The sequence below is a fragment of the Oppia nitens genome, unplaced genomic scaffold (assembly GCF_028296485.1).
Source record: "Oppia nitens isolate AA-2021 unplaced genomic scaffold, nextdenovo-longstitch-racon4-pilon3 scaffold4_pilon_pilon_pilon, whole genome shotgun sequence".
Lineage (NCBI taxonomy): Eukaryota > Metazoa > Arthropoda > Arachnida > Sarcoptiformes > Oppiidae > Oppia > Oppia nitens.
Window position 1 is genome coordinate 4,159,591 of NW_026533232.1, and position 24,885 is coordinate 4,184,475.

The 24,885-nt window shown below is 26.4% G+C and overlaps 6 protein-coding genes across 6 annotated transcripts; 3 read left to right on the forward strand and 3 right to left on the reverse strand.

The window, feature by feature from the left end:
* Positions 1 to 26: 26 nt before the first annotated feature.
* LOC128959492 (phospholipase A-2-activating protein-like) lies at positions 27 to 2,740 on the forward strand. The gene is made up of 4 exons (XM_054305452.1): positions 27 to 251; positions 311 to 495; positions 679 to 1,523; positions 1,626 to 2,740. The coding sequence occupies exons 1-4, from the start codon at positions 103 to 105 to the stop codon at positions 2,697 to 2,699; spliced, it is 2,253 nt and encodes a 750-aa protein (XP_054161427.1). The 5' UTR covers positions 27 to 102; the 3' UTR covers positions 2,700 to 2,740.
* Positions 2,741 to 4,823: 2,083 nt separating this feature from the next.
* Positions 4,824 to 5,773, forward strand: LOC128960246 (required for excision 1-B domain-containing protein-like). The gene is made up of 4 exons (XM_054306318.1): positions 4,824 to 4,853; positions 4,913 to 5,001; positions 5,290 to 5,580; positions 5,650 to 5,773. Exons 1-4 carry the CDS (start codon positions 4,851 to 4,853, stop codon positions 5,771 to 5,773), a joined length of 507 nt encoding a protein of 168 aa, XP_054162293.1. The 5' UTR covers positions 4,824 to 4,850.
* A 123-nt stretch (positions 5,774 to 5,896) lies between these two features.
* On the reverse strand, positions 5,897 to 7,035 carry LOC128960617 (transcription factor BTF3 homolog 4-like). Its single transcript, XM_054306739.1, has 4 exons — positions 6,839 to 7,035; positions 6,647 to 6,730; positions 6,468 to 6,581; positions 5,897 to 6,384 (listed from the first exon to the last, which is right to left on the reverse strand). The coding sequence occupies exons 2-4, from the start codon at positions 6,698 to 6,700 to the stop codon at positions 6,088 to 6,090; spliced, it is 465 nt and encodes a 154-aa protein (XP_054162714.1). The 5' UTR covers positions 6,701 to 6,730; positions 6,839 to 7,035; the 3' UTR covers positions 5,897 to 6,087.
* Positions 7,036 to 7,632: 597 nt separating this feature from the next.
* Positions 7,633 to 9,841, reverse strand: LOC128960523 (fizzy-related protein homolog). Its single transcript, XM_054306625.1, has 7 exons — positions 9,431 to 9,841; positions 9,253 to 9,363; positions 9,003 to 9,188; positions 8,609 to 8,932; positions 8,427 to 8,556; positions 7,863 to 8,359; positions 7,633 to 7,799 (listed from the first exon to the last, which is right to left on the reverse strand). Exons 1-7 carry the CDS (start codon positions 9,536 to 9,538, stop codon positions 7,665 to 7,667), a joined length of 1,491 nt encoding a protein of 496 aa, XP_054162600.1. The 5' UTR covers positions 9,539 to 9,841; the 3' UTR covers positions 7,633 to 7,664.
* A 71-nt stretch (positions 9,842 to 9,912) lies between these two features.
* Positions 9,913 to 13,417, forward strand: LOC128960247 (target of EGR1 protein 1-like). The gene is made up of 7 exons (XM_054306319.1): positions 9,913 to 10,128; positions 10,195 to 10,235; positions 10,289 to 10,501; positions 10,562 to 10,742; positions 12,385 to 12,650; positions 12,738 to 12,897; positions 12,959 to 13,417. The coding sequence occupies exons 1-7, from the start codon at positions 9,988 to 9,990 to the stop codon at positions 13,415 to 13,417; spliced, it is 1,461 nt and encodes a 486-aa protein (XP_054162294.1). The 5' UTR covers positions 9,913 to 9,987.
* A 47-nt stretch (positions 13,418 to 13,464) lies between these two features.
* Positions 13,465 to 15,287, reverse strand: LOC128960434 (26S proteasome regulatory subunit 7). The gene is made up of 6 exons (XM_054306508.1): positions 15,038 to 15,287; positions 14,939 to 14,976; positions 14,402 to 14,884; positions 14,177 to 14,341; positions 13,825 to 14,115; positions 13,465 to 13,770 (listed from the first exon to the last, which is right to left on the reverse strand). Exons 1-6 carry the CDS (start codon positions 15,111 to 15,113, stop codon positions 13,516 to 13,518), a joined length of 1,308 nt encoding a protein of 435 aa, XP_054162483.1. The 5' UTR covers positions 15,114 to 15,287; the 3' UTR covers positions 13,465 to 13,515.
* Between the last annotated feature and the right edge of the window lie 9,598 nt (positions 15,288 to 24,885).

Consider the following 24,885-nt stretch of genomic DNA (forward strand, 5'->3'; position numbering starts at 1 on the left):
ATAATTATAGTAATAGTAATAATAGTAATAATAATAATAGCATTGGATTTGAATATCATATGAATATATAGTAATTGTTTTGTTAACCGAAACATATCATCGATGACAGACACCGACCACTTGAAGACATATTGTCTAAGAACTAGTATTCAATGTCATTCATCTGACATCCGATGTGTGTCCGCACTACCGAACGGTGGTTTTGTCACCGGATCTCGAGATAAGACATGTAAAGCCTATTTACCCATTGAGTGAGTGTTTGTTATCTTTATTTTGATGACTACTAACCACTAACTCTTATATTTGACAGTAATATCAATGGTTTCAATGAAGTCCAGAATCTTCTCGGACCAGAAAACTATATCTCTAGTATCTGTTGTCTCAATACTAACAACGAAACCTTTATTTTTGTTGGAAGTAATGATTCAAACATTTATTGTTATTCTTTGGAAAACTCTGAACCCATTTACAAACTTCAAGACCACTCGGGAACAGGTATTACAAAATAATTAGTTTTAAACAAATATAAAATTTGTGCAATAAATATGTTTTTATTACTTAAAACTTATTGTCTGTAAATGAAAATAATAATCATAAACTGATCCCTATTTGGGTAACAAAAAGTGTAAAATTAAGGTTAAATCAATTATAATATTATTTCTTAATATCTTTTAATAGTTTGTGCTTTAAGTGTCAACAATGAAAGAGCACTTGTAGTGAGCGGTTCTTGGGATCAGACGTGTCGAGTCTGGAAAGAGAAAAAATGTGAAGCAGTACTCGTTGGTCACGAGGCAGCCGTTTGGAGTACAGCTGTCATTGGGGAACATGTGTTGACCGGTTCGGCAGATAAGACAATCAAGTTATGGAAATTAGTACCTAATGTTGAATGTATTATCACAATGAGTGGTCACACGGATTGTATTCGTGGCTTATCTGTTATATCAGACACTGAGTTCATCTCATGTTCTAATGACGCATCTATTCGTCTTTGGAATATAAAAGGAGAGATAGTCCGAGAATTTTATGGACACGAAAACTACATTTACTCGATCGCCAACATTACCGGTGGCCACGAGTTTGCCTCTTGTAGTGAAGACAGAACTGTCAGAATATGGAATAATAATGACTCTAAAGACAAACAAACCATACCATTGCCGGCAACAACTCTTTGGTCAATAACTCGACTCTCAAACAATGATTTAGCAATCGGTTCGTCGACCGGAAAGATATACATTTTTACAAGAGATGATAAACTAAAGGCAAAACCTGAAGAACTTAAACTATTAGAAGAAGAATTGGCAAAATCAACACTACATGTCAGTGATATCGGAGACATCAAAGTAAGTGAATTACCCACTGCTGACACATTGCTTATGCCGGGAACTAAAGACGGACAAACCAAACTCGTCAAAGATGGTGATAAAGTGACAGTTCATAATTGGGACGCCACTAAACAACAGTGGATTAAAATTGGTGACGTTGTCGGTGCCGCCGATACTAATAAAGAACTTTATGAAGGAGTTGTAAGTTTATTGATTATTAAACTAATTATCCTATTTTATGCTAATCTATGCAATATTAAATAAATTTATAATATTTACCTAATGTTTATAAATTTTTATTAGGAATACGATTATGTATTTTCTATTGATATCGAAGAAGGAAAGCCACGCTTGAAATTGCCGTACAATAAGAATCAAAATCCATACGCAGTCGCCCAGGATTTTATAGATAAACATAATTTAAGTCAACTCTTTTTGGATGAAATCGCAAATTTTATAATCAAAAACACTTCAACTCCAGCGACAATTAGTGGACAAAATTGTGATCCTCTAACTGGAGGCTCAAGTTATTCAACACAACAAAATGGTTCAGTAGTTCAACCGATGGATATTTCGGTAAATAATGATTTTCCAGCAAAAGGACTTTTTCCACAAGAGAAACATATATTATTTGAATCGATTAATGTCGAGGGAATCGCTAAAAAGTTGAAAGAATTTAGTGATTTATTATCACCCGAATTGCGTCTCGAGTCGGATGACATTCAAATACTTTTAAGATTATCTGACTTATCATTTGAAGTCGAACCGAAACAATTGAGACTAATTCGACATTTACTTTCGTGGCCTAAGTTGTATATATTTCCTGCACTCGATCTGATTCGCGCAAGTCTTCTGTTGCCACAAATCAATGAAGATCTTTGCGCTTCAAAAGATTCGATGCGACTCATCGATACACTTCTTGTTTGTGGTACGGATGCAAACTCTACACCAAATCAATTGGTCGCTTATCGGGCCATTTGTAATTTGTTTGCTCATCCAGTTGGTCAACATTTAGCTTTAGCTAACGGTTCTATCATTTTTAAAGCGTTATCAAAGCCATTGTCAACTAATAAGAATGCAATGACAGCTTTGTCCACAATTTTTCTTAACTTTGCCATAACTTTTAATAAGACAAATGAACAGAATTCAGAGCAAAAATTTCAATGCTTTACAACTGTTATCAACCATTTGAATGAAATCATTGAACCCGAGGCTGTATATCGACTTCTGGTTTCTTTGGGAACTCTAGCTTTCAATGACTCGAATATTAACAATCTTTTTAAAAATGAAGAACTATTGGATTTACTTAAAAAGATTAAAAGTAATATAAAGGAAGAAAAAGTTGTCAAATGTGTTGATTTACTATTAGAAATGTGATTACTTGTGATTTCTTAATATTTTATATATTTTATATAATATAAGACTATTTGCTTTGAATACTGTTTATTTGATATTTAAAATAAATATTAAATTAATACAAAATGCAAAAATATTTTTTTATTAAATTTTTAAATACTATAATAGATATAACTTAAATTTATACCGTTTAATAAAATATCGGTATAAATTTAGTTAAAATAGTAAGATAGTTTAAAATTATAAATTATATTACCTATAATATACCAATAATTATTGATACTATTATTTAAAATTGTTTGTTAAAAAAAGTATCGGTATTTGCCTATAAACTAATTTTATACATCGGCTAAACCCTATAATACTATTTATGTTTATTATAAAATAAATATATGTACCGGAAATATTTGTTAAATATTGAAAAATAAGTAATGATAAAAATAATAAAACAAACGGCAATCTTAGTTTTTAAAATTTATTATATCAATCAATGTCTAGATTGTCTATCATATAATAAAATGAATACACAGTTAATATAAAATAGATTATTACTTAGATTATATACAGTAAAAGTAGTGGCATATCATTACCACAATCGATAGATACACTTTATATTATAAGTGGTCCTAAAATAGCATTGAATTAAAAAACTAGTAGCACTAAATTTATTAACCATCGAAAGCAACCAATTGCTATGGATTATAACTTGACATTATAGATACACTTTGTCCTTATAGACCAGTAACCTTTATGTCATAATCTACGGTAATTTTTTAATTTACATTAATTTATACTTCAACTACAAATTCAAAATTTTATTTAAATTATTTAATTAAAATAAATTGCTACTTATTTAAAATATACTGTATGTTTGTTTGCTAGATATGTTAAATATAGTTAAAGTTAGTATTTCTGGGTTTGGGGTTTGCTTTAGTAACAGAGTTTGATATAATACAATATATTCAGGAAATATTAGGAAAACAGATTGACATTTGTATATAAATGATATAATTACAGGTATTTATATAGTGTATTATTATGGGAAACAAAGTTTTAACAGTTCATATTTAAAAAGTTAGTTTTGATAAAATTGTGATTATTTTTATAAATATAACATACTTTAATTAGAAATCAAAAATAAAATAGATATAACTAATTATTTATACAATTTATAAAATTTAGCCGATTTTTGACTTCGCCTTCAATTACGCACAAATTATTGCAATAATTCGCAATTTATACAAAAATAGGCAAAACTTATGCCACAAATTTTGTTAGTAATCAAAGTTTGATTTATAATATGATGTTTTCTGTGATATTTCTATACATAAACTATATTTTTAAAATACTTTATTTTTTTTTACATTTTCATTATTAATATTTTTAATTATACTGTAGTTATTAATTGATAATTTAATATACAATATTTATACTCTATCTACTATTAAATTAGTTATCACAATACACAATAATACAATTATTAAGACAAAATGGATATACAATTTAAGTGGAAAATTAGATAATTGAGTTAATTCTAATACATAATTACTTAGTTGTAAATATTATTATATTTAAAATTGTTGAATTATTAAAAAAAAATTCAAACAAAAAATACATTAATTTTGAAACATTTGAAAGAGTAAATCATGATATTTACTGTATTTTATTTTATGATATTTGTATCATTTTATGATACAGTATTTGTAGAAATTAATAAAGGGATTAATCGTATCATTTTGATAGTGAATTTATGAATCTTGTGATGAAATCTCTAGAAATTGATGCTTATATTTAATGATAAATATAAATAGTTTACTAAATAAATCTTGAAAATCGACTCCAAATGATGTTTGACTCAAAAACTTTTCAAAAGTATTTGATTAGTTGATCTGTGATCAGGTTTTTCAAGGATTGCCACTTCTTATTGGTTTAGTTTTGTCCTTTGATTAGTTTCAAAGTCTCAGTTGCCATGGCTTGTCATTGCATAATGTCTTTGATGTACAAAAATACTGTATAATACCAGTCTATACACGACTGTCCTATCCTTTGCATTACTAATTACTTTATATATAAAGTTGAAAAACACTATCGTTTAGTGACTTATTCTAAAAAACTTATTTTGAGAAATAACTACTTAAAAACATTTCATTATTTAAAAATAAGTTAATATTAATGGTTTGTAAACATTAAATATAATTTATATAATTTTTAATATATTTGATTTCATTGGTAAGGCCGTCGACTTGGATTCAGTGGTCGGACTCATCCAAAAGATTTATTTATTACATGAAGAAAGAGTTGATATCTATAAACTGTTTGAAGAGTAAGTACTGTATTTAAACCATTTTGGTGATACCTTTACCGGTATATATAATGTATTCCGGATACCGGTAAAGGTATCACCAAAATAGTTTAAATACATTCCTAATTTTCTATAATTTTTTATTATAATTATTTATAATTTGTCATTTCCTCTCTATTTGCAAAATCATGTATAAAATAAAATATTTCATTAATAAATTTATAGAATATTAATTATATATGATTTTTCAAAATATTCAAAATAATTTCAGTATTTATTATAATTTAATTTAAATTGAATTGAATAAAGGGGTCATAATATATATTTGGATTCAGCGCCTAATTATAATTTTTCGAAATTCCGACAATTAGTTAATAATATAACTCAAGAATTTAAGCGAATATCCAATTCAATTATAGCAATTGAAAAACAGTTGCGATTTAAAGGTGTCTTTAAAATTGCTGATATTGTGACCAAATTACAAGATTTAGAGAAAACAAAGCTCGAGTTGAGCGCTAAGTTACAAATTGCCAAACAAGAAGTCATCGATAATACCAATTCATTAGATAAAAGGGATCTGATTGTGGACATCAAACAAAAGTTTGTCAAACAATACATTTATATTATCTGTTATCTGACTATTGTTTATAAAATACAATATTTATTTAGAATTAGAGAAATCGTTGAATTAATTAATCAACAAATATTGGAATTAAGGCATGAAATGGTCGACTTTGAAGAAGTTAATGAAGAAGCGTTTAAGAAGTTAATTGCAAACAAACAATACATCTGAATATCTTATCAATTGATAAATTCAAAGAAAAACAATATCGAAATATTTTTATTACAAATTCATTTCAAACATTTTGAATTTTAGATTACTAAACAATGAAAGTAATTGACTTTTTTTATTGATTGTAAAATTACATTTGCATTAATTGAATGGTTAATTAATAAAATTAAATCATTTATAAAACAATGTTATTGATATATACCTACTAATAATAAACTATCGATTGAATAAGTGATCCATTCATTTATCATTTGCTCTCATAAAAAGTTTAAATAAAAATCAGTTAATCAATAATAAGCGCTTTAAGTGGCCAATCAATTAGCGTCCACTTTGGCCGCCTCATCAAAATTCTCGACCAGATCTGGCACTTCATCGTCATCCTCTTCGATGGGAGTATTAGCCAAATCATTGCCGACATTTTGGACATTTGCTAATTGTTTCAAATGTGAAAAGTTTTCGGCCCTCAACTGACTCAGTATTCCGGGAACCATATCTGCGATACGTTTGCTCTCCGCCTGACCGGTGATGGCAAAAGTGTTGGCCGCCAACGAGGCCTGAACTTTGGGATTATTGAAGTGTATAACAGTGCCGTCATCTTTGATCATATTCACCTAAAGACAACCATTACATAAACATTATCATTCAAATTCATGGGCACATAACACGTGGTTTTGTAAATAAAACAATGCATTACTTCTTCAATGCCTGGAATTGGATTAACTGTCAACTTCTTGAGTGAATTCTGAAGTTTTTTGTCATCAGTTGTGGCAGTTCTGTGGACAACCTTCTTCTTCCTTCTTGCCGTTCCCTAACATAACAAATACCATCGATGATCAGTATTTGGTAATTAATAAGCAATTAATTGATACATACCTTACCACCAATCCTCACCTGGTCCTGCAACTTCTTAAGCTTCTCTTGATTCATATCTTTATAATTGTTTAGTATTATCTAAAACTAAATATAAAGACAAACAATTAATTGACAGATTAATGGTTGTTTCAAAGCAATCATTTTATGAAACCTAATATAAATACATTTACCGATAATTTGGTCAACACTTACCTTAACTATACTATAAAAGTAAACATTAAATGTTGAAACAAATCCAATAAATTGTTTGACAATTGATTAACAATTGTTATGAAAGTAACTCTAAAATACACTTCAATTGCATTAATCTCTTGAATCAATAGAAATCAATGTAAAGCATGTGTTTGTCTCACATTTACTGTTCAAATGCAAGCATTGAATGACTCAAATGGCGGCAATACTATCATCAACTCATAGATGACACTCATGTCTAGCAAAACATTCAATCATACAGTACTTACACATCAATTAAATAAGTTTTAAATTCAATGAGTAAATGCTTTTAATAAAAACTTATAATTAATAGATGAATGAATGATAAAACTATAATTTCTATCATTTCATCAGTTGCTTAACAATATTAACTATGTGTTAGTACTCTAAACATATAAATTCAAGTGCTTTCAAAACATTCATTTATTGATTCAATTAGTTATTTGCATTATTTTGTAAAGATTTTTGTATATATATATTGAAAAAAACTAATTTTTGACAATAGTTGACACAATATGTGATAAAAATATTACTGTAAGTCAAATATAAATTTATAATATTATTCATTATATAATCAAATGATATTATATTTTATATATTTATAACAAAAAGGAAAATAAAAGTTAAGATATTATTTAACAGATATATAGAATATGAGTGAAATGTTTTGTTATATTTTAAATTATTTAAGTTATGATTTGTTATGAAATGTTATATAAATGAAATTTTACATAATTTTCTAATAAATTTATTATTTTAATATAAATGTCTAAGTTTTATATAAAACACTATATCATAATCTATATTATCGGATACTTGAAAATAAATTTAAAGCAGATTTGGCCTCTTTTTGTGACCGCGTTTTGCTGAACACATTCCAAAACCTAAGCGTTTCATCGCCAGCACCGGTCACTATAGACTCGCCATCGGGAGACATGGCCTGTAGATTCAAAATAAATAATAATAAAAGATAATCAAATAAAAGTATAATTATTATACGAACCAAATATAAGACTCTATATGAATGACCGGTAAGTTTGGCCACCTGTACTAGTGATGGATATTTCCAAACAAGTATTTGATTTTGTGAATATCCATGAGTGCTGACCAACTCTGATGCGTGTTTAGACCACGAAAGGTTACACACCTGAGAACCGGTGTCTACACATTGCATCGGTTGACCAGTAAGTGTGTTCCAGAAGCGAATACAGCGGTCGGCAGTACCGCCACCACTGGCAAGTAAACCATGATGATGGGGTGACCAGGCTATTGCCTTAACAGCAGCTAAGTGTTCTGTATACGTTTGAACAGGTGTTAAACTACTTGTATTCCACACAAACAAACGGTTGTCATTTCCTCCCGATGCTAAATGTTGGTTATCAGGTGACCACTTTAAGCCACAAACCTCTTGTCGGTGTCCAGCAAGACGTCTCTCACTTTGATGTGGAACAGTGCGGACATCACGTTGTAAAATATGACGATCACGACTGCCAGATGACACTGAAGTTCAATGAAAAATATTTATTCATACGATATCTTAACGACATATCAAATAACTAAAGATTACGTGTGTCTCCATTCCAGGCCAATGCCCCAACACGTGCTGTATGTCCTTCAAGAGTAGTCAGACGTTTATTAGCCGTTACGTCCCAGACCTGAACAAACCCGCGATGAGTTCCGACCGCAACTAAATGACCCTAAAATATGATTCGTTAAAAACAGATAACATATCAAACAAACTCAACAAACCCTTTCAGCCCAAGAGACAGATGTAACAGAATCGCCATCAGATGCGAGATCGCAAAGACGTGTGACTTGAGAAGTACAGGCACTCCAGAGATAAACACAAGTGCCTAAACCAACACTCAATATGTTAGTTGAAGACCAGTCGACTAAATTGAGATAAAAATCGTCCTGAAGTTCGGGTGCGTCGAGTACTTTGAAAGGAATTTTTGATATTTTTCGGGCCGTTTTTCGTGGCGAACGCAACAACTTTTGACTTTTGCTGCTCACGGGTGACAATGAATAAGGACTGGTCGGCTCATTCAAACTTTCACTTTCTCTCACCCGATACTATCAGATATGATATAAATTAATAATTATTAATAATATCATAAAATTTTGTCAATAGTTAAACACTTACACGAAATAGATTTTTGCTTTCGAGTGGTAAAAATATTTTTCTTTCTTCTGTATGTTCTTTCATGTCTTCAATACCAGCGCCAAGTAATTCATTCTTTAAGAGGCACTGGTATGCTATGCCATCCTTATTGCTCTCAGATATTGATTCTTTGGCCGTTTTCTTTGCCGACACTGATTTGGATCCATCCTATCATTTATAATACAATTTATAATTATGTATTCAACGGTTCCTAATAAGACATAAGCAATACCTGAATCAAAGTGAACCTAATGTCCCAATTGGGTGATTCCCGTATCGGAGTGTACCGATCGCTGTACCTCTCGGTGCTATTGACCACTGAGTCAAATGCATTTCTTGACGGCTGTTTGGCATCAAATCATATTAAGACAATAAATATCAACAAAATATATGGATTTCAATTAAAATACCGAATTAATTGGTGTTATGTTTGAAACGTTGTTATCAAATGTGTTAACAATTTGTTGATTCAATGGGTTTAATGTCCGTAAAAGTCGTTTCTCATAATTTTTATTCATTTTTAATCAACAATAATATCATATCATATAAATTATACACTAAAAAGTCAAATAAATGATTAAAAACAATAAATATAATTTGATGTCAATTTTAAGTTGATTTTTGAATGCAATTATTCATCAATTGTTAGCCAAATGTTGGCAACAATTAAATCAAATGCAATACTATTTAATTACACAATCAGTGAGTCATTGATTGTAATGTAAACAGTAATGTATTGAATGTATTGTATAATAGAGTCTATAATACAAATTGTATACTAATTGAGAACAGTATTGTTGTGTCTCTAATGTGAGTAATGGCCGCAAAACTCGACATTTAAATGGACTCTAAATGTGATTCTATTGGTTATAAGCTTTGATGCATTCATCTGATTGGTTGACACATTAAGCGCACGTTCCGAATGTAATGTTTGTAATGATTGTTATGTTTGTTGTATTTGTGATGAATGTGTGACACAATTGGGGTGAACGACATGAGTCCACTAACACGTGTTCCGTGTGTTGACATCAATGCAAACAATTTGGACAATTGGTGGCCACATATGATAACAGCCATCAATAGTTGCAATTATGTGGCACTGGATCTCGTATGTGATAATTGTTTATCTCTTAACTGACTTTCTATTTATTTATGATATTATTATTTTGATCAGGAATTGAGTGGTTTGGGTGCCAGAGATAAACTCAATGCTAAGTAATGGATCAATTGATTAATCAATTGTTTAATTAATTGAATTGATTTAACAGACAAATAGATGAAAGATATAAAGCAGTTGTTTGTACGGCTAAAACACGATCTGTTCTGTCCATTGGTTTTGCTTTCTTTACGTTTACTGACAAAAATTCCGGTGATATTAGCAATAAATGTGTTAAAAATAAAACAAAAACTAAGAAACAAACCAATTGTCAAACAAAAGCTAACAACAGTTCAGTGACTGATGACATTCAAGACGTAAACAGGTTTGAAGCTCTTGATAGCCAACTATTTGTCAAATTTGAAGACCAAGACTCTGATTGTAGTGAAAGTGATGTCAAAACTGGTGATAAACAGTGGAAAATAACTGCAAAAGTGTTTAATTTGTTATGTCTTTGTGATGAAGAATATATCTGTGAACCGGAAACGATGCGATTTCTGGCATCACATGGATTTGATTTTAATGGTCAATGTTTACATGGACTACCATATCATCGGGGAAATGATGTGAGTCATCAAATCAGTTAATAATTGCTTATATGTTATAGGTTTACATTAAATTATCAATTTTATTATATATCATATATTTTAAATCTATTAAAGACTAAAGCAATAAATATTTAATAGTTTACATAAACGGTTGATTTATTGAATAACCGTTATTTTATAAATTTGTTTTCACTATAAATGTATTAAAAAAATTAGGTATTTATTTTTTTATAAATATCGTATAAAATAAAGTGTGACAGTTATGTGTTTTATTATAGCCGCTAAACTGTATGATATGATAGTAATTAAGAAACATGATATCTAGTAATAATATATATATATATAACACCTGAGGTGAACACTTAATTTTCTCACAATCACTGATATAATTATCTTTAAAGTATTTGTTTTGTAAATACTGTTATATTAAAGTGAGCCAAACCGTGTGCCACTCATTGTTGAAATATTTATAAAATTATTATTGCAATTAACACATGATATTTAAATCAAATACTTATATATAAATAGTATTATAGTCATTAAGTTAGTGTAATCATTAATTCCAATCATTAATTCCAATCATTAATAATAACCGAAATTTTTATTATTAATTTAATAACAATTTTTTTTTGCTAACTATATTATAAATTTTAAAACTATTATATTACTTATGTGTTAGAATCTAACAGTTTTAAACAATGTATTGTAAGTTTGTAAGAATTTTTAAAAATCAAAATTGAATTTAAAATAAGTGTTAATTTATTTTCTGCACAATTTTCATATATTTTCTGTAGTTTACATCTAAGACTAGTTAAATATTAATTTAATTTAATTTCTCAGTACTTATTATTACAATAAATAATATATGTTTTTCTAGTATTTACAAAAAAGTTGTGAAAGTGGCGGCTATAGAGTAAAAGTATTATAGTTAGTGATAAATCTAATAAAAAGATGCAATAATTTATTTCTATAGTTATTAAATGAAGTGAAAATTTGGATTTAAATAAAATGGCCAAATGTTTGAAATATTATACTGTAATCATAAGAGTCACGTTTTAGACAACTGATTAGTAAATCAACTGAAATGTTATTATCTTTTAAGACAAACTTCTTGAAATGCATTATCTGATCTATTATTTATAAGATTTACTCAAACTTCTAGAAATGTTTTAATTTATTATTGAAGAGTAAATGCATTATTTGATATTTCAATGAATAGACTGTTTTAGCAATTGTTTGTTTAGTGGACACACGCTTTCAGTTAATAATAATGAGTTATTTTAAGACCATTTCCTCAATTAAGACAAAAACTAGTAATAAATCTAATAAAAAGAGCACTAATTTTGTGTCGTCTATAATAACAATCTATTAGTTTTAGCTTTTTATTATCACATGTATTAATACTTTTAGATTAAAATTCAGTAACTCTTAGGATTATCAACAATTGATTAAAAATTTTTGTTTAATTTATCCATATATTTTTTAATGTATTATATTAACTACTAAAATATTTAATATAATTATAATTTTGATTATAGTTTATAACCAATAGTCTAATTTTTAAATTAAGTAATTATTTTATCAGTTATTTAATAATAATTGTTTAGCAAAAACTTTACTAAGTTTTACAAAAATTATATATAATATTATTTAATTACAGACAGAATATGAAGATTCGACGACACCATCGATAAGAAAATTAATAACAGAAATAATTAGACATAAATTGCCAATTGTTTTACACAACGGTTTTATAGATTTGGTATTTTTATACCAAAACTTTTACAGTGATTTACCAAACGATTTGCAGACTTTTATAGCAGATTTGGTTGAGTTGTTTCCGTCCGGTATTTTTGACACCAAATATATCGCAGATTTTCACGAAAGACTTAACAGATCTTATTTGGAGTATTTGTTTTATGAAAAGTATTTATACTTCATATAACATTATTTATATATATTATTATATAACACTTAATCAAACAAATAAAATATTTATTACATTACACTTAGACAGAGGTATAATATCGAGCGATCAATGAATGGACAAACATATATTGATATAACATTTACTTCATATTCACATAATTTATTGGACATCGAGTATCAGGATTTGTCCACAAAAATAGCTTCTGAACCTAATATCGCAATCGATATTTGTCTCGATTATGCCGTTAGTATTGCATTGTACTGTATATTGTAATACAATTGAATTAACTTTATATTATTAACAGAACCACGGATGGTGTAAATTAAAAGATTTATGCAAAAACAGTCATAATATCGACCATATTTTAGATAAGAAGAATACCAGTAAAAGGATTAAGAAAATGATAAGAAAATTAAAAAAGAAAAATGAAGAACAACTTTATGAAGACTCAAACGATGAACACAACTCATCACCGGTAGAGATGATCGTCAATATGAATCACTCGCGACAAGGCGTTCATAGCGCCGGTTACGATGCCTTTATGACTGGCTATTGTTTCGCTTATTATATGGCCGTTAACGCCAAGTCAAGACAGTTGTCTTCAAAACAGTTATGTTTTAAGAGTTTAGGAATTTCCCAATTGGTTAATAATATATACCTTATAGGGAAAGACCAGTCTCTCAGAATAAATGCCAGTTCTTTCGCAAAAACATCTAATAATCATAAGATTAAGATTAAGAGAATTCATACAAATAATTCTTGATTTTTCGTATATTATTTATTTTTAAAACATTTTATTCATAGAATGTTAAGATTTTGTAAATATTTGTTACGTAAATAAATATAAAATTGCGAATAAAATTAGTTATAAGTCATATAACGCGGGGTTGAACTGAATTTTGCATAAGATTTAATGACTTTATTGATGGCTTCGAGGAAATCCTTTTCAGTGGCCACTTTCCTGCGCGCACGGATAGCAAACATCCCAGCTTCAGTGCAAACACTCCTAATTTCAGCACCAGTACTATTAGGACATAAGCGGGCCAACAGCTCAAATCGGATATCTCTCTCAACACTCATAGATCGGGCGTGTATTTTGAAGATATGAGCCCTTCCCTACAATTATTTAATAGTTAAACAACAATTAAAATATCACTTATTATCACTTACATCGAGATCAGGTAATCCAAACTCGACTTTACGGTCAAGCCTTCCGGGTCTCATAAGAGCCGGATCTAATATATCCGGTCTATTAGTAGCCATCAATACTTTAATGTTTCCGCGGGGATCAAAACCGTCCAATTGATTGATGAGCTCAAGCATTGTTCGCTGTACTTCATTATCACCACCGGCTCCGTCATCAAAGCGGGCGCCACCAATAGCATCAATTTCATCAAAAAATATAAGACATGCCTTTTTATTTCTGGCCAATTCAAACAATTCTCTGACCATTCGGGCGCCCTTTCAGTGTGCATACACAACAATGTCATAAATTTTATATTTCAAGTATCCAAACAAATACCTCTCCGACATATTTCTGAACCAATTCCGATCCAATGACGCGAATAAAACAAGCGTCGGTTCTATTGGCGACCGCACGCGCGCACAATGTCTTTCCAGTACCGGGCGGTCCAAACAATAAAACACCTTTTGGTGGCTCTATTCCCAATTTGACAAATCTTTCGGGCTATTGAACAATAAATATTTATTAATGTATTAAATAAATTTCAATCAAAATTCAAATTACATGAAGAAGTGGTGTTTCAACAACTTCTCGTAATTTTTCGATCTGTTCTTTACAACCGCCGACATCACTATAGGTGACATCAGGTTTATCCTCGACCTGCATCATAGTCACTGTCGGATCTATTTTAGGCGGCAAAGGGATGTGAATCTGATATTTGTTGCGATCGACACCGACTCTCATGCCTTCCTCAATGTCAGTCGGGGCCACAGTGTCAGCCAAATCGACGACAAACTTTGCAAATTGTTTGACATTAATAATATATTTTGCGTCTTCATTATCTTGAGTGATAATTTTGGTACATCGGGCCACTTGTAATGGTTGTTCATTCTGTAGCGTCTGCTTATCGGCGGCCAAATCCCAGAGAGCCGGTGGTGCCAAACCTGTGTCCGACTCCTTAATTCCGGTCAACTCATTGACTCTCTTGAGAATCGATTGAATCTCTTCCTCGACTTTCTTTATGGATCGACTGTATTGTCCGGAACCCTATTTAAAGTACAATCAAATTGAATGCTAATGTAATCATTGATATTAACTCACGTATGTCTTCAGCAAAGCAATATCTCCCTCATCGAGAGCTGTCAAACAAATCAACAAAATTAGTCACCAATTGGTGAATCAGTCATTCAAATCATTTACTTTTAATTTCTTTCTCTTTTTTTTCTTCATTATTTTCTTTCATTTTTCGCATATCTTTTCCCAAATAGTCAGACATTTTGATGTCTTTAGCAAAACCTTAGTCTGAGTTCAACACAAAATGTAATCAATTGACTAAAAAATTGAATGATTTGTTAAAAATCAGTTCAAATGAGACAATGATTTGCAAAATATTGTCAACACTTGTCTCGAGTCATAACTATAGCCATCTGTGAGACACTCAGTGCTAACATTAGAACATTGATTGACAATCATTGCCATCGAATCACTGGTTATATCATTACTAGAGTTATGTTTCTTCGGGAATTCCCGAAAATTTAATATTCATTAAATCGTCGGGAATTTAATATTTATAGAAATATGGCAACATTTTAAATGAAATTAACGTCTATTGTTTTTCCCGATTTTCCCGATTTTTGTTGTTTTTTGAGAAAATCCCGAAAAACCCCGAAAAACAGTATTTAAGTGTGTTTTTTCCCGAAATTCGCTAAATATTGATTAACAAAAACTAAATATATAGTCAATACAACATTAGCAACAAATTCAAAACTATATTAACTTAAAAAGCAATGAAAGTGACGCAAGCGTACATAAAAATCACAAAAAATATTGTAATTATTATTTGATATAAAAAACTGTAATTTTGTAAAATATTATATTTAAGTATAATATGAAATATTTGTATTTTTAGTAAACAATGGGTAAAACAAAGAGTAGTTTAAAATCTAAATTAAATTTATTTTTAAAATCAAATAATGAATTAAAAGTTGAAAATGAATGTGTATTTTGTATGGTTTGTGTGAAACAAATAATTATTTCCGAAAGTAAATACAAATGCCGTATCAATGAACACATGTCGAGTGCATCACATCTTAAACACCGAGAGATTAAAGCAAAAGGTGATCAAAAAAGACAACAATTGCTATCAGAATCAATTAAAACGTTAAATCAGAAAAAAGATACTGAAGACTATTTTACAATGCGATTGACTGAAACACTCATTAAATCAAACATACCTTTTCATAAAGTAATGTCTCCGGCATTAAAAGGATTCATTGAAGAATTTGTTTTAAAAGTGGTACCAAATCAGACAACACTTAAACGATATGAAAAGCCATTATATCTAAAAGCTATTGATAATATCAGAAAAATTGTTGCCGAAAATTATGTATATTTTATAATAGATGAAACAAAAGATAGTTGCGATCGAAAAGTGTTTAATATAATGGTTGGTATATTAAATGGCGAGTATAGTAAACCAATGATAATTGATGTCGAGTTCATTGAAGACACTAAACATAACACAATTCAAACTGCATTTTTAAATGCTTGTCAAATACTTTGGCCTCAAGGTATACAATATAATAAAGTGTTACTTTTAGTCACAGACGCCGCATCATATATGAGGACAGTTGGTACCAATTTAAAGATTTTTTTCCCGAAGATGTCTCATATAACATGTGTTGTTCACGCATTAGATAGAGTGTGTCGTAAAATACAAGAAGAATATTCTGAATTAAATATATTTGTTTCTTCAATGAAAAAATGTTTATTAACTTCGAAATCAAAAGAACTACTTTATAGAGAGACGACTGCTCTCCCGTTACCTCCTATTCCTGTCATTACCCGATGGAAAACTTGGTTAGAAACTGTTATGTTTTATCGCACAAATTTTGTTAAAATTGAAATGTTTGTCAATAGTTTGAAACAGGAAACTAACAATCAGTCAATAAAAAAACTTAAATTATTAATAAATGATATAAAATTTAAGAATCAATTATTTGATTCTGAAAATTACAAAATATTAATTGAATCCACAAAACAACTGATGTCTTCAAATATACCAATAAATGATCAAAAAAGTATTATTGATAATACTGTACAGCAATTGTCTGGTTTTGCTAAAGAAAAACTATTGATGTGTTTGGCAAAGAATAAAGATTTGGAAGACTTTTGTGATTCACAAGACTTTGAGACAAAATGTTTGACAAGATATGCACCGTTAAAATCAGTGGACATCGAGCGCTCTTTTTCTGAATATAAGAATATTCTCACTGATAGAAGACATAAGTTTACTAAAGATAATCTTAAATATCATTTTATTATTAAATATAACCAATTTTGTGACAACTAAACTATATATGCTAATTATAATGCAAAAAAAATAAAATTTATTTCCCGATTAATCTCCCGATTTTGTGATTTTTTACTCCCGATTTCCCGACCGATTTTGGCCATTTAAGCTCCCGAAAATGCATAAGTATAATCATTACATTATAAGCTATAATTCAATTTATTTCATAAGTAGTCTAATAATTGATTTCTAATGAAAAAATAATAATTAAAAATCAATTTATTTTTTATGTAGATTTGATTAAACTATAAATTACCAAATTATAACAACTATTGCAAAAATAATAGTATTAAATATAAGCATATATAACTTAAATTTTTAAATATATAATTTTTATTTGATTACTGCAAATAATAAAATAAAAAGTGATATAAGATTAGACTATAAGAATTTATAGTAGAATTTTTGATTAAATTTTATTATTTATTAATTTTGATTATTTTATTTTTGAATGTAACAAACAACTTAAAGTTTAAAACGTAAAATAAATAATTCATATAAATAAGTATATGCCATATATACTATGGTATATGACATACAATTTACAATTTAAAGTGCAAACAATTTCACTTTTTGTGGTATAATATGATTGTTATGTGTCCAGCATTTGCAAGAAAATTCAATTTATTAATGAATGTAAAAAAGCTTAGAAATAAAGCTTATATTAATACTTACTTCTGGTTTTATATTGGTTTTATCGAAACTCAAATTTACAAAATAATGTATGAAATAATTAAATAAATGCAAACATAAAGTGATTTTTAAATTATATTTTATACTATAATTTTGTAAATAATTTATTTTATTAAAATATCTTTTGATTTTATTTTGCTTTATATAAAATGGTTATCTTAGGTCTACCGATTTTTTCATAGTTTTAAGCATTACTAAAACAGTAAAGTCAATTAAAAGATATCTTACTATCCTATCATCCCTTCCCAACAGCACACACCCCTTCCTAACCCTCCAAACCCACCCAATCTAACCTAAAAACATAGATTTAAAGTAATCGTTTTAATAATAAAAATTGTATGACTTTCGCATTACATATAATGCATGTTTTTAAACGCGCGTGAAAATCGATGGACATGAGATAACCACGTTTAGCCAAAATAACAATATTTTATAAATTAGCAAATTAACTATTAATTTTAAATATTTTAAAAAATATGTAAACTATTAATGTAATATTTAATAATTAAAAAAATACTGTATTACGAGTTATATAAATTAATATAATAATTAAAAATAAAGCTTTAAATAAAGAGTATAATACTGCTGTATTATTTAAAGTAAATGTAAATTAAACAATATTATTTTCTTTTAATATACTGTTTTAATATAGATTTAATACAGAGTATACTTTTATTCAAACATAACAAGTTTTTTTTAATGATTATTTTATAAACAAAAATTTGCTGATTTTGTATTAAATTCTTAATGAATTTTATAAAATATTTTATGAATTTCTCAATTTATTTTTGTGTTTATAGATTATATACTGTGAAATTATAAAATAAATAATATTATAGTGTATAATACATAAAACAATACATAGCTTAACTCAATCGTATCGTATTCAAGAAATAAAAAAAATAATTATAAATTTTTGTAATAATACATTATAGATGAAAAGCGTTTTAATTAAAAGCATTAAATGCTTTAGTATTACAACAAATATATTTATTGTTTATGGATTAAATAGTTATCAATCTTTGAAGTGAATTTTATTAATAGAGTTATATTTTTGAATATTAATGAAAATCTATTTTTTTGAATAAGGATTATAAAATTAGTGATTCTTTTCAATTATAGATCATTTAGTTTATATTGTATAGCAATTCATCAAAAATGTTTTCATAAGTTATACTACAGTTTGTTTGAATACATAAGAATCTAACAACAAGTCGAGTGAAAAATATGCTTAAAAAGCAATGTTTTGTCAAATATTTGACTTTTTGAAGTTTCTTTTTATAAAATTCAATATATAAAAAATATAAATTTGAATAAAATTTAGTTAATTTTGCTGATTTATTTTAAAAAATTTGTGTCATCTTAAATTACAAATATAAAATTATATTTATCAATTTATAAATATCATGTAAATAATTTATTATGTTAAAAAAATGTACTAAAATTAAATTTTATATTATATTTTTTATATTAATAAATTATTTAATTTATTTTGCTTTATGGTAGTTTATTATGATTTTCAACAATATAACAATATTGCTAATTTAGTTGAGTTTTATAATTATTTTATTGTTCAAGTAATTGTTTTAATGCTAATGTAGTGCTTTAATACTATTATTATAATACTGTAATATTAACATATAATTTAAATTATAAAAAGTATTATGTTATATTCATATATGTGGGTTAATATATAAAATTTTATTACTATTATTAAATTAATATATATTTATATTTTTAGATAAGTGAAATTAATATAATCAAAATTTCAAAGTGATATCTCAATTATATAATGTTATATATACAATAAATTTACAATAATATTTCCATTTTTTAACCTATAATGTTAAAATGAAATGTATATATATATATTAATTTTAAATATATACTGTATATACTGTATATGAAAGTAGTGAGTGTTACTGATATTAATTATTATTATTATTATTAATATGATTTGTACATATGATGATATATTTGTGGATAAATTTGAATTAATAATGTTTTTATTGAAAGATTAGTTTCAATTAAATTTTTATAGTTTGTGTCTACCTTTGGGTTATAATTTATAAGTAAATGCAATGACAAGTGCTGTACATTCAAGAAATACATTCATTGCTAAAGAAGCGATCGATAGATATAACATGTTTTGGACTATCAATCGATACATCCCTTTGTAAGCCATAACCTGATGTCTCTCTAAAAACTGTTGATTAAATTTTTATGAGTTATTTATGTTTTAAAATCTATTTTAATTTGAATTTTTGTCAATGTATAAGATTTTTTATTTGATAACAATATTGTTATCTATACTTAAGTTATATTAAAAAAGCATTATTCAGTTATATTTTTATTATAAAATCATTTATTAATAACAAATTTAATTGCAATTAATTAATTTTATATTAATATTTAATTAATACTATATTAAACAACAATATTTTTATTTATAATTTATATTTCAATTTCCGTGTTTTATTAGATTTTTTTATAAAATATCTTATTATTAATATTAATATAAAAATTTTCAAATTACACACATTATATAATATTTTACATGAATTCTTTAATAAATAGATTAATCAATTTATAATTATTATTGTTAATTATTGTATATTATTATATGTAAATTATAAATATTAAATTAAAAAAAATAAATTTAAGGTTAATAACAAAACATCGAAATTTGAGTGATACTAAACTATACATTATTTATTTAAATTACTTTTGAATTATAAAAATACTTTTTCTGTATAAATTAAAAGTAAATTTATTTATTTATATTTTTTGAGGAATTGATTTTGTTATGACATTAAAGATAAAATATATATATATTGTTATGATTGGGTTGAGTGAAGATCAGGGTTTTAAAAATGATAGGCATAAACAATTGATGTCAATTTTGGTAAATACCTGCCCTCCTTTGCCATTTCCTGGCCATCTATTTTTATGTGATGACACCTATTATTTTAATTATATATTATTAATTAATTAAAAACATTTTTTTATCATTATATTTGTTTGGTATACCTTTAATTATACAGTAATTTCATTGCAAATAAGTCTATTAGTTGTATATTTAATTAATAGGTAAAAGCATTAAATTACGTTTTTTATATAAATAGTAAACTTTTAAAAATGAAAAATGCCAACATTTCTGGCATCTATTGGTCATTTCCAGGGCAGAGATTTATTATTCCTCGTGAGGATAGGGATCTGATGGTCAACTTATCTATTGTTCCCAATGTTATGGTGTAAAAACTAGAGATCACTTGTCCAGCCGTTATGAGACCTAAAATGATGATCCGATCTGCAGTTGTGTACAAAGGCTAAGCTATGGAGAGATGCTATTTATGTGTATATAATTTCCTAACAGTAGTCGCAGCTAATGATCGGAAATGTATGAACGATCAGTCAATGAAAATATATATGCTGTGACTGTAGCAGAGGTGAGACTGGGCTCAGGTATGTATTACATACTATCATATGTGATCTGTCAACTCATTCAAACTATTCAATCAGTTTCTCTCATTTCACATACATATACCGTAACAAAACTACAATATATTGTATGTCATGTATTCACATACATAGTCAGTGTTTTCTTATTAAACATAAATCAAAAATTTCATTTTTGTGTTGTTTTTAATACAATAACTAATATATAAATTTTCAAAAAATAAATACACAAAGAATTAGTTAAAATTAGCTAAAATTAATTCAAGTATTTTGATTCACAACAATATAAAAGAAACTCAGACTTTCTCAATGCTTTTTATTTGTGAATATTGCCATCAATTTAATGCCAATTGAAAGACATAACAAATATGTAAAGTTGTTTCCAGTCTATAGTTTCATACAAATTATCATTTGTTTCGTTTTTACAGCTTTTTCTGTGATTTACAGTGTTTAACAAAAAAGTTGATATAAATTGTCGTTAAAATATATTATTTTTTTTGTCAATAAAAATAAGATTTCTTTAGTAGAAAAAAATCAATTCTACAAATAAAGAAAAATATATTGACTTAAAAATTGTTTTAAAAAATAAATTAATTGAAAAATAATAATTTTTTAATAGCCTTACTTTAACAAATAGTCTTATTATGATAATATAATGTTTAATATAATATATAAAAAATTCATTACAAAATAATTTTATTACATGTATAATAATTTTCTTTTATTGTTAAAAGTATTTATTTTTTAGTCAAATATATTGCTAATTACAATATATAATTAAATTTATTATAATGGAAATTAGCTTTTATTCATCGTAACATAATTGTATACTATTTGATAACAGTTAATATAAAAACATAAAATATATACATAAATATATTATTATATTCTGTTAAAATAACTATAGTCTATATTACAATATATTTATTAATATAAATAAGTCTTATTTATTATAATATATTTATTAATATAAATAAGTCTTATTTATTATAATATATTATTTGTATATTAATTTCAAAAGTTTAATATAAAAATACAAAACAAATCATGCGGTAAATGAATAATTTTGAGATACGGTAATAGGTTTTTAACTATAATTTCTCAATAAAACATTAGTCTCTTTTAATATAGAATTTTTAAAGTCTATTGATTTTATTTTTTATGAATTCATTCAATTCATCCTTTCTTTATAACTTATAATGATTTCAACGAAAAAAAATGTTTTAATTTTCTGAGAAAACTTGTATACAATGTGTGATTGTAATAGTGATTGTGTAGTAATTTGTGTGTAAATAGTGTTGCAATCAATTAAATTGAAAACATATTTCATGTAAATATATTAATCCTAAGCTTATATACATCTTTCTATTAATTTCTTGTCAAACGATTGAGAGATTAATTCAAAGCTATGAGTAATCCGAGTAAATGACACTATTTTAGGATACATTTCAATCGATTCTATCGTATTATTATATCATATAAATGATAACAATTATAATGTCAATACATATTGTTCAGTCATAATTGATATCATGACAACTATAGACTATAGAAAATTATATTTTTAATTAAAATCTAAAATCATTTGTGAAAGTTAATATATTGTATCATAATTATTACTACAGTATAATAATCATATAAAAATAAAACATTATACTAAACAACTTTATCATTATATAATTAACAAAACAACAAACACTGATCTATATTTTAGATATTTAATTATATTATAATTAATTTATACAATATATTGCATAATCTTTAAACTTATTATTCTATTTGTATTGACTATAATTTAATTAAAAAGAACAATAATATATTTATTATCTTAAAATTAATTATCTATTTTTATTTATCACAATTTTATAATACAATGTGATAATAGAAGATATTTTTAATATAATTATTAATTTATTTGTTTAAATATTTACATATTATATTTTATATATCAATAAATTGATAAGTTTATTACTATCTTAGGGGTGGTTCACATATTACGTTCGCACTTGAGGGGAGGGGGTTGGCATAAGCGAAATTTTGAGAACGAGGGTGAGGGGTAGAAACTTTAAGAACGTTCGCACAGTTAATATTTTATTTCTTAGTGTTGGGGGTAAGCGGTTAAGGACATACGAACGTATTTTTTTAAAATAACTACATGCGAACATAGGGGATGGAAGGGGTCTAGATTTTTCTAAAAAGTGCGAACGTAATATGTGAATCGCCCCATAGTTTTTATTACTAGCAAAATATTTATTTGCTATAAATACTTTTGAATAGCACTAATAAATTAAATGTATATCAAAGATATAATCAGAAAAATCTCATTAAGATATTGACAACTCATATAAAAACCAGAATAAATCAATCAATTGAATCATAACATCAAAATTTTTCTCATCTCTTAATAAGAGACTCTTATATTGAGTTCTTTGAGAAAATGATGGCACATATGATAACTATATAATTAATGTTTGGATAACAGCATATTTGTCGTCAAAATCGCAAAATAAGTTTAATTAATCATTACGTTTATCTTATATACTATATATAGTATTTGATTAATACCAATATCATTGCTTTTAATAAGAGTGAGTTATATACTATAGACTATAGATTACCATATATTTTATATATACATTATTTGAGAGCTTTTCATCAAAATATAAATATTTTATATTCATTTATTTATAAGAAGATTATCATAAATACTTTGCAAGAATATCACAATATTATCAATATTTAGATAAATGCAATGTTTGTCACTCACTCATCACATCAACAAATACTTTACAATAAAATATACATATATTTAGTGTACAGTACTTAGAGATGGCAAATATAAATTTCTAATAAACTCTGAGAAAATTTCAAGAAAATTTTTCTGAATTAAATTTCTATAAAAATTTTACTTTATTAATACACTATGAGATCCACATATCTATAGAATTTAGATATTGTAATACTATATTAATCATACATCATATACCTGATCATCTCAAAAGTTGAATAAAGGTTAATACTTTTTAAAAAAATAGGCTATGTAGTTTATTTCCAAAATAAATATTAATTATTTTTATAACATTTAAAAATGAATATTTAATTTTTTAAAAAACTACCTAGCCTATTTTTAAAAATTAAGCTCATTTTTGATATTATCACTGAGTCATATACTGTATGTACACCAGGCTTTCTTATTGTAGGAAAAATAATTTTAAATAATTTATTTATAAATATACAAATTAAAAAAAACTAAGAATACATAAAAATATTTTTTATAATAAATTTAATACAAATTATTTTAAATAATAATTATAATAAAAATTAATTCCACAATATTGTTGAATGTGTTCTTTAGTCAACTTTAATCTATTTTTTGTAACAATGTTTTTAAACATTGAAAATGATCTTTCAATGTCAACTGTAGTTAACGGTGCATATTGATAATCTTGAGACAAAATACTTGATTTAGGTTTTCGAAAATCTTTTATTGATGGGTTTTTCTTGAGTGATTCTTGTAATTTATCATAATCTGTAATATTATTTT

Coding starts and splice junctions, on each gene's coding strand:
- LOC128960523 (XM_054306625.1), bottom strand. CDS start 9,538: ATGAATAAAAATTATGAGAAACGACTTTTACGGACATTAAACCCATTG. Junction 9,364..9,430: donor ACATAACACCAATTAATTCG/GTATTTTAATTG, acceptor GATGCCAAACAG/CCGTCAAGAAATGCATTTGA. Junction 9,189..9,252: donor TTAGGTTCACTTTGATTCAG/GTATTGCTTATG, acceptor TATAAATGATAG/GATGGATCCAAATCAGTGTC.
- LOC128960617 (XM_054306739.1), bottom strand. CDS start 6,700: ATGAATCAAGAGAAGCTTAAGAAGTTGCAGGACCAGGTGAGGATTGGT. Junction 6,582..6,646: donor AGGTGAGGATTGGTGGTAAG/GTATGTATCAAT, acceptor TTGTTATGTTAG/GGAACGGCAAGAAGGAAGAA. Junction 6,385..6,467: donor CAATTCCAGGCATTGAAGAA/GTAATGCATTGT, acceptor GGTTGTCTTTAG/GTGAATATGATCAAAGATGA.
- LOC128959492 (XM_054305452.1), top strand. CDS start 103: ATGACAGACACCGACCACTTGAAGACATATTGTCTAAGAACTAGTATT. Junction 252..310: donor AAAGCCTATTTACCCATTGA/GTGAGTGTTTGT, acceptor TATATTTGACAG/TAATATCAATGGTTTCAATG. Junction 496..678: donor TCAAGACCACTCGGGAACAG/GTATTACAAAAT, acceptor ATCTTTTAATAG/TTTGTGCTTTAAGTGTCAAC.
- LOC128960434 (XM_054306508.1), bottom strand. CDS start 15,113: ATGTCTGACTATTTGGGAAAAGATATGCGAAAAATGAAAGAAAATAAT. Junction 14,977..15,037: donor AAAAGAGAAAGAAATTAAAA/GTAAATGATTTG, acceptor TTTGTTTGACAG/CTCTCGATGAGGGAGATATT. Junction 14,885..14,938: donor TTGCTTTGCTGAAGACATAC/GTGAGTTAATAT, acceptor TACTTTAAATAG/GGTTCCGGACAATACAGTCG.
- LOC128960246 (XM_054306318.1), top strand. Junction 5,002..5,289: donor ATCTATAAACTGTTTGAAGA/GTAAGTACTGTA, acceptor AATTGAATAAAG/GGGTCATAATATATATTTGG. Junction 5,581..5,649: donor ATTGTGGACATCAAACAAAA/GTTTGTCAAACA, acceptor ATATTTATTTAG/AATTAGAGAAATCGTTGAAT.
- LOC128960247 (XM_054306319.1), top strand. CDS start 9,988: ATGTGTGACACAATTGGGGTGAACGACATGAGTCCACTAACACGTGTT. Junction 10,129..10,194: donor ATTATGTGGCACTGGATCTC/GTATGTGATAAT, acceptor TATTTTGATCAG/GAATTGAGTGGTTTGGGTGC. Junction 10,236..10,288: donor AGAGATAAACTCAATGCTAA/GTAATGGATCAA, acceptor TTGATTTAACAG/ACAAATAGATGAAAGATATA.